Source organism: Stomoxys calcitrans, chromosome 4 (assembly GCF_963082655.1).
Source record: "Stomoxys calcitrans chromosome 4, idStoCalc2.1, whole genome shotgun sequence".
Taxonomy (NCBI): domain Eukaryota; kingdom Metazoa; phylum Arthropoda; class Insecta; order Diptera; family Muscidae; genus Stomoxys; species Stomoxys calcitrans.
The window spans coordinates 162,494,417-162,507,077 of record NC_081555.1 but is presented as its reverse complement, the minus strand read 5'-3'; the positions used below and the strand labels follow the sequence as shown (position 1 = coordinate 162,507,077).

Below are 12,661 nucleotides of genomic sequence, written 5' to 3'. Positions count from 1 at the left end.
ATAGTGCTAATATGGATTAGCGGATATGACAGCGCCGTATTGGCGCTTATCCCTTCTCTTTTGTAATTTCTTGTTATCACATATGTCTCACTTTTTTCAAAACATTTACTTTCCACAACAGGTCAGACTGACCACCTTTTCATGGTGGGCTACCCATTCAACATTTATTATTAACCATGGCGAAACAATTGTACAACAACCACAAATCATATGGTGCAATCCGCCACACAAAGAAATTTGTGTAGGTGTGTGTATACGTCTGCGTACATGAGCAGAGAATATGCGAGAAAGTAGATAACAACAAAGAGAATGTAAAGAAACAGCTGTCATCTTAATATCGTCAAAGCTGGCTGGTTGTTAACAGCTGTTCCACCTTGATTATTAACAATATATTGTCAAATGCCACAGAGAAATAGATTAGGAGAATAGCAAATTTTATCACCTGACACGAAAACGGAACGTAAAATTTTGTTTTTAAGCTTAGTATTCTCTTCAGCTTTACAGGCGGAATGCTGTCAAACTCCGTATAAAGAAAAACAAGTAAAATGGCAAAGAGAAATTTTAGTGGCAACGCTTGACATCATTATCGGCATCATTTTTGCTCTATTGGTTTCAATGGTTTTTTCTTTTAGTTTGTTTATTTATTTGCGAAAAAATATTAAAACCAAGAATGCTGATAAAAAACATATTTTGGTATGAAAATAAAAACAAAATATAACTGTCAAATTCCGCTCGCGGAACAATTAAAGATTTCCGCGTCTATTCCGAAAGCAGAATGGAATACCAACACTTACTGATTTCTACTTTTCGTTTACGGTCAACATAGTCGTTTGCACGCGTTTTCATAAAGCAAAACAAAACAGCTGACACGTTTTCCTACATTTACGGAATGTTTGCGAGAGCATAACCAGGCCTTTAAAGTCGATCCGTTTAAATTATCCTCACGAAACTGCAAAACCCGGTTAGCGGTTTAGTTTCGGTTTTAGTTTTGTCTTCAGCTGTCTTAACCATTCGGTTGTGTTTAGTCGATGGCCAGGCATTTATTTCCCTTGTTTACCGGCAAACAGTGAATAGTACATTTAAGGTTTTATTATGGACTACTACTATTATGACGAACCAGAAAATGATTTGGAACACCAAGCTGAGGACTACGAATACGATGCGGATTTAGTGGGTGAGGAGTCCTTTTCGGATTTGTGCAAAGGATGCATTGCACAGACATCATATCAAATACAACAATACATCATTATACTTCTCAGTTGTGGTCTTGTTCATGTCATTTTGTGGGAAGCAACAAAACGCGTTCGGGAAGTCAATGTATTGTATCATCTGATATCCATTCTATGTGGTCTATTAAGTTTATGGCTATATGTTGGATCATCGTCCACTGTCTACGTGTTGATTCATATTTTCAATATATGTTTCTTCTTACGATTAGTCCTAGCAATTAATATCAACCATAAAGGATTGTGGGCTTGTATCTACACCATAGGGTGTCAATTGTTAAGCGAAATAGCACTGGGAGAAGAGAAGTTTGAAAGTATTCGAGGGCCGTTGATGTTGGTTAGTATGAAACTGATATCGGTTGCCTTTGATATACAGGATGAACGGGAAAATTTTCATTGGTCTTCAACATTAGGTTATCTGTGCAGTCCCTCGTCCCTAATACTTGGTCCCTGGATACCTTTTAGAACTTATAGAGACAAAAATAAGATCGGCAGTAAGAGATGGAAAATTTTGAAAATTATTTTGTATGTTATTTCGTCGGTAGTATTTCTCAATCTATCCAATTGCATATTACCTTGGCTAAAACAATTGTGGAACGGCGGTCTTTGGTATCGCATATATTTGGATGCTTTAGCTGTTCGATGTAGCCATTACTTCATATCGTATCTCTCCCATGCGACGTTGCTTGTTAATTGTTGGCCACCCTCATTTCATATTGTTAAACCATTGGAAATTGAGTTTCCCCGTTCCTTGTCCACAGCAATACGCAACTGGAATATACCCATGCATTTGTGGTTAAAAAGCAGCGTTTTTCATCGAGTTCGTTCTTCGCAAGGAAGGCGTTCTCATTTCATTGCTATCATCACAACCTATTTGGTATCCTGTTTAGTGCACGGTTTCAACTACAAGGTACATCTTGTCTTAGTTTCATTGGGTTTGTTTAGCTATTTCGAAAATAATCTGCGCCGAACATTGGCGCAAGTTTTCAATGCTTGCATAGAGGCCTACCCATGTCGAGGCAATTGCAAATATAAGCACTGTACCAGAGGGCATAGTCTCATGTCTTGGCATTCCAAACGCCAAGTTGTGATGGTTCGTTTGGTGAATTTCATGTTTAGTTTTATTGCCATTGTTCAATTGGCTTATTTGGGTATAATGCTAAATTCAAGTAATCCATCATCTTCATTCATCGATCATTTATTAGTATGGTCACATATGAACTTTTTTGGACATTGGTTAGCCTGCGCCATGGCAATATTTTATGTAGCCATTTAATATATATCGTATATATTTATGTGTTAATAAGTACTTAAGCAGTTTGTATTGATCTATAAGACTCAGTATTAAGAACTATTGTTAAACAAATTTTATACTACAATATACGAATTTTTTTATTTACAAATGTCGCCTTTTTAATATATCTTATTAAATCCATGACCTAAATGCCTTATAAAACAAACATGGTTTTATTAAAAACTAAAAAAAAAATCCCTGTGGGTCTAATGACGGACGCCAAGTTTCGCAAAAAAAAAAAATTCTATTAAGTTTTTCCTTACAGTTTTCATACCCATCAGCAAAGGGTCCCCAAATTGTAAGCTATATTAGTCTTGTTTATTCAACACCACAAAATATTGATCTGAGGTCCCTAGAAATATGAACAAGTCGAAGTTGATCATACAAACGATTACTAACCTCCATAAAAAATTACAGTGAAAAACGTGGTTCCCCCAGCAATCGGATCTAAGCTTCTAAGCGGTCGATAGTTCCCCCAGCGGTCGGATCTAAGCTTCTTGCTCCCCAAAGAGAGCTTGCCAAGGATCGCTAACTCACATATGCAAGTATGTGACTAAGACTAAATTAGAATGAGTAGATTAGTGGCTGTAAACAGCGAAAATTGAGGTAATAAGTGGTTGCGATTATCGAGGTCGCGCTATATATTTTTCAACCGGAAAAGAGAGTAACTGCCCAAAGGTATAAAAACATCCCAGTTTATTAATACATCATTGCTGTTCCGCCAGGAATTGAACACAGACGTTCTCCAAGCTTGACTGACTATGCGAAAACGAATAATAATGGATTGATTAACGTTGCCTATAACAATTTATTTATTACATTTTTGATAAATTTAAACAATTATCCCCAACTACATATGCTCATATTTATTGTAAATTGCAAATTTTGTCCATTAACATTCCACTAAGGAACAGAGGCAAACTTCTCACACATCAATGAGTGCAGTCGATTCAAGTTTAAGCTCAATCATAAGGGGTCCCTTTTTTTATAACTGAGTCCGAACGGCGTGCCGCAGTGCGACACCTCTTTGGAGAGAAGTTTTACATGGCATAGTACCTCACAAATGTTGCCAGCATTAGGAGGGAAAACCACCCCTGAACATTTTTTCTGATGGTCTCGTCAGGCGTTGAGCGTTATAGGCGGACATGCTAACCTCCGAGCTACGGTGGCCTCCAATGTATTACTATTTTTAAATTGAGTAACTTATTGCCTAGTTTTTAGCAAATAAATGCTTAGATATTTGGTGGACCTATGCCTTGGCCCAATTTTGACCTAATTAGTGTCTCCGAGGCCTAGTTTTAGGGTTGCAATTTATGGCATATACTGTCAGTGATGTACGTACATAAGTGGATTTTTATTCTAAAAATGTATATAAAGCATTAATTATTAATAACTTTAATTCGTTAAACTAAACTTCTATTTGTATGATTTATATTTATTTTTTGTTTAGAAATATCAAAACAGCTTTTCACCCTCAGCCGGTTTTATCTTGTTCGAGCCGCCGTCAATTGTTGAGTGACTTTCTTTTAATTTAAGAAAAACCTTATATGCATTAACAATTACAGCATGGATAAGACTAAAAACTCGATTTTTTTTATTTTTTTAATAACTTTCATAAGATAAAAACTTAGTCGACAATAAATGAAAGTGAACGGCGGTTCTAATCAGCCAATCCGCGCTGAAGTGTGTGCTGACTTGTCAGTTTCTCAGTACATTTTGTAGTTAGCGCTTTTAGTTTATCAATTGCCAGTTCGACAAACCAGTTGTTAATTATTCATCGTTATTGATTTTTCTTAATTTTTTGATACGGAACAAAATGCGTCTGCTAATTCTTTGTTTCGTCCTGGCACTGAGTCAGGGAGCGATTTCAGATGATAACGTCCACATATTATCTGATGAGTTTATTGCAATTGTGCGTAGTAAAGCCAAAACATGGACGGTAGGGAGAAATTTTCATGAGTCAGTGTCTCTGTCCCATATTCATCGTTTAATGGGAGTACATCCAGATGCGCATAAATTTGCTTTGCCAAATAAAAAATTGGTGTTGGGTGAAGATGCCGTCCAGGGAGCAGAACTGCCCGAGGACTTTGATGCCCGTACTAATTGGCCCGATTGCCCGACCATTAAAGAAATTCGAGACCAGGGTTCATGTGGCTCTTGCTGGGCTTTTGGTGCTGTCGAAGCAATGTCTGATCGTGTAAGTAAATATCAATTAGTTAAAAAAAAAACATGCATACATACACATACGTATATAGTATGTACATTATCAGCACTTCTTTGTGCATTACTTTTGTCATTGTTTAATCGATGAACCCAAAACCTTATCAGTGTTATTTGTTTTCTTTTTTCTATAGGTTTGCATTCATTCCAAAGGCTCGTTAAACTTCCATTTCTCAGCTGATGATTTGGTTTCATGTTGTCACACTTGTGGATTTGGTTGCAATGGCGGTTTTCCTGGTGCCGCTTGGAGCTATTGGACTCGCAAAGGCATTGTAAGCGGTGGAGCCTTTGGTTCGAATCAAGGTTGTCGCCCCTACGAAATTGCCCCCTGCGAACATCATGTAAATGGCACTAGGCCACCATGTGATGGGGAACATGGCAAAACACCACATTGCCAACATCAATGTCAATCTTCTTATAGCATAGCTTACGACAAAGATAAGCATTATGGAACAAAGGCTTATTCCGTGGGCAGGAATGTTCAAGACATTCAGAGAGAGATTATGACAAATGGACCGGTGGAAGGTGCATTTACGGTTTACGAGGACCTAATACTTTACAAGGATGGCGTTTATCAGCATGTACATGGCAAGGAGTTGGGAGGCCATGCCATACGCATTTTGGGCTGGGGAGTGCAGAAACCCGACGGAACTCCTTATTGGTTAATTGCTAATTCATGGAATACCGACTGGGGTAACAATGGATTCTTTAAAATTTTGCGTGGTGAAGATCATTGTGGAATTGAAAGTTCAATTTCAGCTGGCTTACCAAAAGTTTAATAAGCATTACCACTAAATATGTAAGAAATTATAATTTTATTAAAAAAAAAACGAGTGTACTTGAAATGGGATTGCATTTGAAAGACATGATTGAATAAATTTTATTTTAAAGACATATCGAAATGTTTTGCCATTGTTTTTTGCTAAATTACCATTGTGTGCCCTTTTTTACTTGCCAATTATGGGATTGTAGCACATTTATGACTGATCCAAACCCACAACAGAAGAAGTCAACAAATAACTTTTAGCTGAGATGTTTTCCATTAGACTACAGAACAGAGGCATTAGTTAGCCAATAGATATACTCGTACATATGTATATATTTTACAAATATTGTTAATGGCACTCCCAAGTACATCAAACCTGAGTATATAAAAAAGCATAGCACCTACTTTATATACAAATTCAGTTTGCCTATTATTTTTATTTCAAATATATGCACATTCCAAACAACACATTCCGCGATGATAACCTATCAGTTTGAACTTTTTTTTACATGCGTGAGTTTTGCGTCTATTTGAGTTTTACTGGTACAGATTGTTTAACCGATTTAAGTAAATAATTTTCTTTGTTTCATCTTTATCAGTGCACAAAATAAAACGCCATCAAATGCATGCAAATTTTATTAATGATGAAATTATTCGGAATTAATCTTCCTATATTTCTAGGAAACATTTGGGAGACAAAGTTGATAATTGAATTTCAACAAAATTCATAAACAAAAATCCCTATTACTCACATTTATCAAGACGTCAAAACAATTCAACTAGTTGGAACGAGTACAAACATTACTGCGGCTCAGAGAGATAAGAGACAAGTTACGGTTATTGTTTTTGTAGCCGCAGAAAGTTGTATTGATATTGATAGATTCAATATATAGTTAAAATAGTTAGATTTTGTTATAGCTTTATATAAATCCAACTCAGCATCGTGGTTTAGAAGCTTCTAAAACAATAGCATCTTGCTTACATCGAAAGCCAATGAAAGTCTATATATCTAAGCTAAGTGTAGAAACAAAAGTTTTCCTAGTGTTTCGGCCTTGTGTGCCAATTTCTACCTTGAAGTTTGGAGATGTCTTCTTCCACTTGATTTTTCGATCTCAGTTTTGGTGTTTCATGTTTGGCTAAACTGCCAAATGAGTTTTCAGCCTTAAACATCCTGTTTCATTATCACGACTTGAAATAGCCAACAAAAACGTTAGATTTCATTCATACGGGGTTTTCTTTACATCAATAGATGGAATAATCAAAAAACCTTTGCCCATTACGTATTTGGCTGTCAGTGAGTGTACATCGCTTTTTTTGGTCTTTGCGAATATTACTGTTTCAACTGCATATACACACATACATACACACACGTTTGTACTTTTTCGTGCTGGTGTCTTTTGTTCTGGAAGCGTGATTTTGCGGTGCTGAGTGGCTTTTGGAGGATTTTGGTCTGTGGTGTGGCTGTTGGTGGAGGCTTCTGCTGGAGTGGTGTGAATCCAGGAAGCTGTCGTTGGGAGTGAAGAAGAAAGAAAGCGCCATGGCGGCTAAGCCGCTCATTTTGGCGCATGTGGTGTCTGATAATTTCAAGTTGATTAAGACTAAGGAGAAATCGTATGATGTCAATAGGAGAATGCTTGAGGAAAATATGGATGAAGCGTGTGCAAGTGAAATGATTGCTGAGGGTGCTGCTATTGAATGTACCGTTGGGAGTATTGGAAGTGTTGGTGCGAGCTGCGACAAGATATTGGAAAGCAATGTTGCTAGTGGTATGAGTGGTGAGATGTGTGCTGGTGTGAGTGCTGCGACTGGAAGTAGAAGGATGGATGCCGCTAAAACAGGTAACGGGGTATCTAGAGGACGGGAGGGGGAAGATGAGATGCAGAATAAGAGAAGAAGAACAGAGGAGAATGTGATAATTACTTATAATGAGGGGCATGTTGGTGACTTTGCTGTCCTTGTCGATACATCGAAGTCTGATGAAATTAGAAATACGAGAAGAAGAAATGGTCTATATCTGTACGAGAAAATTAAAGATATTATTTCTGCTAGTGATGGCATTGATGAGATTAAGGATGTGGGGCGCACAATGTATAAGATTAAGTTCTTTACTGCGGTGGCAGCCAACAAGTTTGTTAGTAACAAGAGATTGGCTGAGAGAAATTTGAAGGCGTTCATTCCACGTAATTTTGTGGAAACTTTTGGTGTGCTCAGGGATGTACCTCTGTCGATTACTGAGGACGAAATTGCTGCTGATGTAAGAAGATGCTTAGCAATAGAGGATTCTCCTCTTAAATTGATGTCTGTACAGAGGTTCACTAGAAGAGATTTGGATGATAGAACAAGGATGATTCCTACTGGGTCGGTGAAGGTTGGTTTTAGCGGGGGTGCACTCCCAAGAGATGTGAAGGTGAATTATACGAGAACAATGGTGCATACGTTCTATCCGAGTGTAAGGCAATGCAGGAAGTGTGGAAGGCTTGGGCATTTGGAGATGGGCTGTAAGTCCAGCAGAAGATGTCTGAAATGTGGCGTAGAGGGCGATCAATGCGGAGGAGACTGTGAGATCATCAGGTGTGTGCTCTGTAGGAAGACTGGCCATCTGGCGTCTAACAGAGATGTGTGCCAAGTTTGGCAGAAAGAGACAAGGATCAACAAGTTGATGGCTGAGAACAAGATGTCGAGGTCGGAGGTTTTGGATTCGTTTGGACAAGTAAGAACTAATAGATTTGAGGAGCTGATGGACAATGAGGATTTCCCGCAGATGCAAGGAGGAGGAAGGAATGTTAGAGATAGAGTCAGAGAGTCTAACAGGATTTTGACACCGTGGGCGTATAATGCGGTTGCGAAGAAGGTTTCTAACGCGCGTAAGGAGGTGGCTGTGGCGCAGGGCGCGCAGATACATCCGAGAATGTTTGATGAGGTGTCTCCCTCTCAGCCAGTATACCAGTACCCTGGCTATAGCAGGGTGAGTGAGCTGGAGAAGATCATGCAAGAGCTGTTGAAATTTATGCGGGATCATTTTACGCAAGTGGGCAGTGATGCGGGCCTGGTGGCTGTCAGGCATTTTTCAGAGCGTGTTAATAAAGTTGGAATTAGTAATGATGTTCAGTTGATTTCTACGGCCAGTAACAATGACAATCAAAATATTACAGTATAATGTGCAATCGCTGAAGAAGAACAAAGCTACATTAGAATATTTGCTAAACAAGGATGGTTTTGATATTTGCTGCTTATGTGAGACTTTTTCTCATGAGGACGTTAACAAGAATAATAAAATTTTTAACTTTAACCTGGCGGAAAAGAGACGTGGTGATGGCTACGGAGGCGTGGCCATTGGCCTAAGAAAATATATTAGTTTTAAAACTTTAGACTTTGTTACTGACTTGGATATTGTGATTGTCAAAACTCTGAACTTAAAGAAGAACTTTGTCTTTTGTGCTGTTTATTGTCCTCCGTCTATATCGGTTCCTGCTTTCGAGCTTGAGATGTCGACTCTTTTGAACTACCTGGAGACTTTGAATGATGTTGTACTGCTTGGTGACTTTAATGCGAGATGCCTGGCTTGGGGTGACAGTGTCACCATGCCTAAAGGTCGGATCCTGCAGCAGCTAACTGACAATGCTGGCTTTATTTGCTTTAATAATGGTGCACATACCTTCAAGAGATCCTTGGCTGATGATAATGGTACTGTTTTAGACCTTTGTTTTGCTAATGGTGCGTCGGAGATGGAATGGAGCACTTTATCCTTTTTAATTGGTGGAAGCCATCACTTTCCTATTGAGATTACAATTAAGTCGGATAGGATTTCCTATGGCAAGTTTGTAGCGAAGAATTTGCTGGCGGACGCCTTAAGTCGAACTTCTTTTGGGCCTGATATGGATGAGATTGAAAAGTCCTTTTTGAATGAAATAAATAGTGCTACTTTCAAGATTAAAGATAACAGGGTTCCCAATTTCTGGTGGCAGAAGAACTTGGATGTCTTATTTAGATCTCAAAAAGCTGCCTTTAAGAAATGTGAAAGATATCCTACGCTGGAGAATATTGAAGCGGCGAGCACTGCTAGGAAAGAGTGGAAGTTGGCAGTTTTGAATGCAAAGAGAGAAAGTTTTAAGGCTAACCTGGCTGGTCTGAATGCTGACCCGGGAACGAAACAGGCTTGGAATTTCGTAAAAAACGTGGTTGGGAGGCGCAAGATCGGTGCTACCAGCTCGTGGAATGCTGAAAATAATGAGGCATATTTGAAATTTCTCAAGGAACAAGTGCCGTGTGATGATGATGTAGCTGTAATGGATCTGGTGTGCCCAAGGGCTGTAAAGTTTGAATATGAGGATTTTGAAAGAGTGCTGAATGGCAAAAGAAAGGCGTCGGCTGGTGGCTGTGACGGCATTACGTATGACATGATCAAAGCACTTCCGGATATCTCTAAGAGCGTGTTGTTTACTGCCCTTAATAATTGCTTTGCGAATAATCTAATCAGAGATGGCTGGAGAAGGATCAAGATTGTGCCGGTGCCTAAGCCGGGCAAAGATTTGAAGGATTATAGGAATTTCAGACCAATCTCTTTAATAGCTGTCTTCCTGAAAATGATTAATCTTATGGTTAAGGATAAGGTTGCTTGCTTTCTGGAGGCTATGGGTTTCTTGCCTGAGCGATGCTTTGCATACAGGAGGGGGAGGTCTACCTCATCCTGTGTTAATGATTTATTGCACCGTACTGCGGTTCTTAAGGCGAATGGTTTTAAAGTTATGATTGTGGCCCTAGACATCGCAAATGCTTATAACTGTGTCAAGATTGAGGTACTGAGCAAGATTTTGGTTGATTGTGGTTTGGAGATGCATTATATAGCGTGGATACGCAATTTTTTGTCAAATAGGATTTTGTGTCTTGGCAAAAGCACAACCACTGTTGTCGATGGTCTGCCGCAAGGGAGCTGTTTATCCCCGCTGCTATTTAATGTTTACACGAAGAACCTACACGGAATAGAAGATTGGTCTAGCTTGGTTTACCAATATGCGGATGATTTCTTGATAATGGTGTTTGATAAAGACTTTAATGAAGCGGAGAAGAAGCTTCAGACGAAGGTGCAAGCCTTTTATGATCTATGCAAAGAATTAAATCTTTCCTTTCAGGCGGATAAATCCCAGATTATGTACTTGGCGAAGGGCAGCAGGAAGAAGGTGAGCCTGTCTGTTAATGGAGCTGTGATTCAACAAGTCAAGACCCTTAAGTATCTAGGAAGGACGATAACTGCATCGTTATCCGTTAAAGACCACTACACTCGAATTGCCAAGGAAGTTGAGTCAAGAAAAAATGTTTTTAAATTTCTGACACCTGTTAAGGGAGGTCTGGATCCAGCCGTAGCTCTTAATCTATATCGTTCTCTGATAAGATCGAAGCTGGAGTATGCGAGGGCTACTGCAGCCCATACTCCGATGAGTATAAATAAGAAGATTATGACAACTCAAAATGCCACTCTGAGAAGATGTTTGGGAGTGACGCCCTCTACGCCAATTCATGTGATCTATGCCCTTGCAAATGAGATGCCTGCCGCGGAGCGCAGTTTGTGGCTGACGGCTAGGGAGTTATTAAGAGTGAAATCTATGAACCCAGATTTATACGCAATGGTTGCGGAAAACCCGTATGTACGCTCCAGCTATAGTCATGTTTATCACATGTTTCAGGAGATTTTTGATGTGATTTCTGTTGTAGAGGAAGAGTGCAGGCCTGTCAGTCTGACGGTGCGGTCTTCGATTGTTTGTGGAGACAGAGCCAATGTTGCTAAAGAGATTTTTCAGAAAATGTATTGCAAAGAGATAGCGGAGTATAAAGATGATGGTTTTGTTGTGTTTGCCACGGATGCATCGGTGAAGGCTGGGAGTGCTGGATGTGCCGTTTTTAATGCCACGCGGGATCAGCGGTTCCTGTTTAGAATTCAGGGGAAGACGTCAAGCCTCTTCTCTGAGTTAATAGCGCTGCTTAAGGCAGTTGAGATTGCGGTGGAGGATGGCTGCTGTGAATTTGTTGTCTTTACGGATAGTCTAAATGCCTGCAGACTGCTGAGTGCCCCTCGTACGAAGAATCACCTTGTTGCTGGAATTTTTCGGAAGCTGAATTTCTCTAATATCAACAAATGCCATATTGTATGGGCACCTGCCCACGTTGGTATTAAAATCAATGAGACTGCTGACTGGCTGGCTAAGTATGCAGCTGATATTGGTGCCCCTGTTAATTTTGATTACACCCTCGAGGAAGGGTTAAGGCGTATAAAGGATGAGATATATGATATTTGGAATCGTGACTATCGTTTGAAATCTACTGGAAAAGGCAGAAAGTTCTTTGAGCTGTTTCCTGATATTCCCTCCCGTCCCTGGTTCCTAGGGGCTGACTTGGAACCTGCGGAGAAAAAGATACTTAATAGAATGTTTACAGGACACACCTATGATAAAACCTATTTGCATAGATTTAACCCCGGTTTGTCATGCTTTTGTGACATATGTGGCTGTCGGGAATCTGTGGGGCACATGATTTTTGAGTGCCCTAAATATCGCTCACTGAGATCTCGTTTTAGTATTTTTAGTAAATATACCAATCTCAAGGACCTGCTTGAGTGTAAACAAGTACCTGAATATAAATGTTTATTGTGTTTCATCCAAGAAGCTAAAATTGATGTTTGATGAATGAATCTGATCGCTTCATGTATGCTGTTACATGTTCGCTTCTTTATTTGATGCTTTGTTTGTCCATACCACCATCTCATTGTACACTCACCTTACCACTTTACTTGGAGTAGTTTAATGGATCTGTGATATATGCCCTCTTGGGCGAATGTGATATTTAGATGCTAATTTCTTTTTCTATTGCATCTTCTCGATTAATAGCATAAGCACCCTCGACGTACAACAATCCTGACGATAGACTCAACCACTTTCAACACTTCTTGACGAAAAAGGAACATATAATTGGAATTAATACGAGCTTTTTGGAGGATTTAGCACCTACATCACTTTGTGATATCGTTTAAGTTTGGCAGTGTGGACGGCTGCTCCTGGATATAACCTGGCATATGTGAGACTTGTCTCCGCCATTCGTTCTGAAAGTCCAAAAAAAAAAAAAAAACCTTTGCCACAAAACCTTATATCTTAAATGCAAACAACA

At 39.3% G+C, this 12,661-nt stretch overlaps 3 protein-coding genes across 3 annotated transcripts; all 3 read left to right on the top strand.

The window, feature by feature from the left end:
- The first annotated feature begins 970 nt into the window (after nt 1–970).
- LOC106091266 (protein-serine O-palmitoleoyltransferase porcupine) lies at nt 971–2,629 on the top strand. Its single transcript, XM_013257738.2, has one exon. The coding sequence runs from the start codon at nt 1,093–1,095 to the stop codon at nt 2,500–2,502; it is 1,410 nt and encodes a 469-aa protein (XP_013113192.1). The 5' UTR covers nt 971–1,092; the 3' UTR covers nt 2,503–2,629.
- A 1,589-nt stretch (nt 2,630–4,218) lies between these two features.
- On the top strand, nt 4,219–5,634 carry LOC106091274 (cathepsin B). The gene is made up of 2 exons (XM_013257754.2): nt 4,219–4,717; nt 4,875–5,634. Exons 1-2 carry the CDS (start codon nt 4,337–4,339, stop codon nt 5,517–5,519), a joined length of 1,026 nt encoding a protein of 341 aa, XP_013113208.1. The 5' UTR covers nt 4,219–4,336; the 3' UTR covers nt 5,520–5,634.
- Nucleotides 5,635–7,043: 1,409 nt separating this feature from the next.
- LOC131997064 (uncharacterized) lies at nt 7,044–12,602 on the top strand. Its single transcript, XM_059367340.1, has 3 exons — nt 7,044–8,591; nt 8,659–12,082; nt 12,385–12,602. Exons 1-3 carry the CDS (start codon nt 7,044–7,046, stop codon nt 12,387–12,389), a joined length of 4,977 nt encoding a protein of 1,658 aa, XP_059223323.1. The 3' UTR covers nt 12,390–12,602.
- The last annotated feature ends 59 nt before the right edge of the window (nt 12,603–12,661 follow it).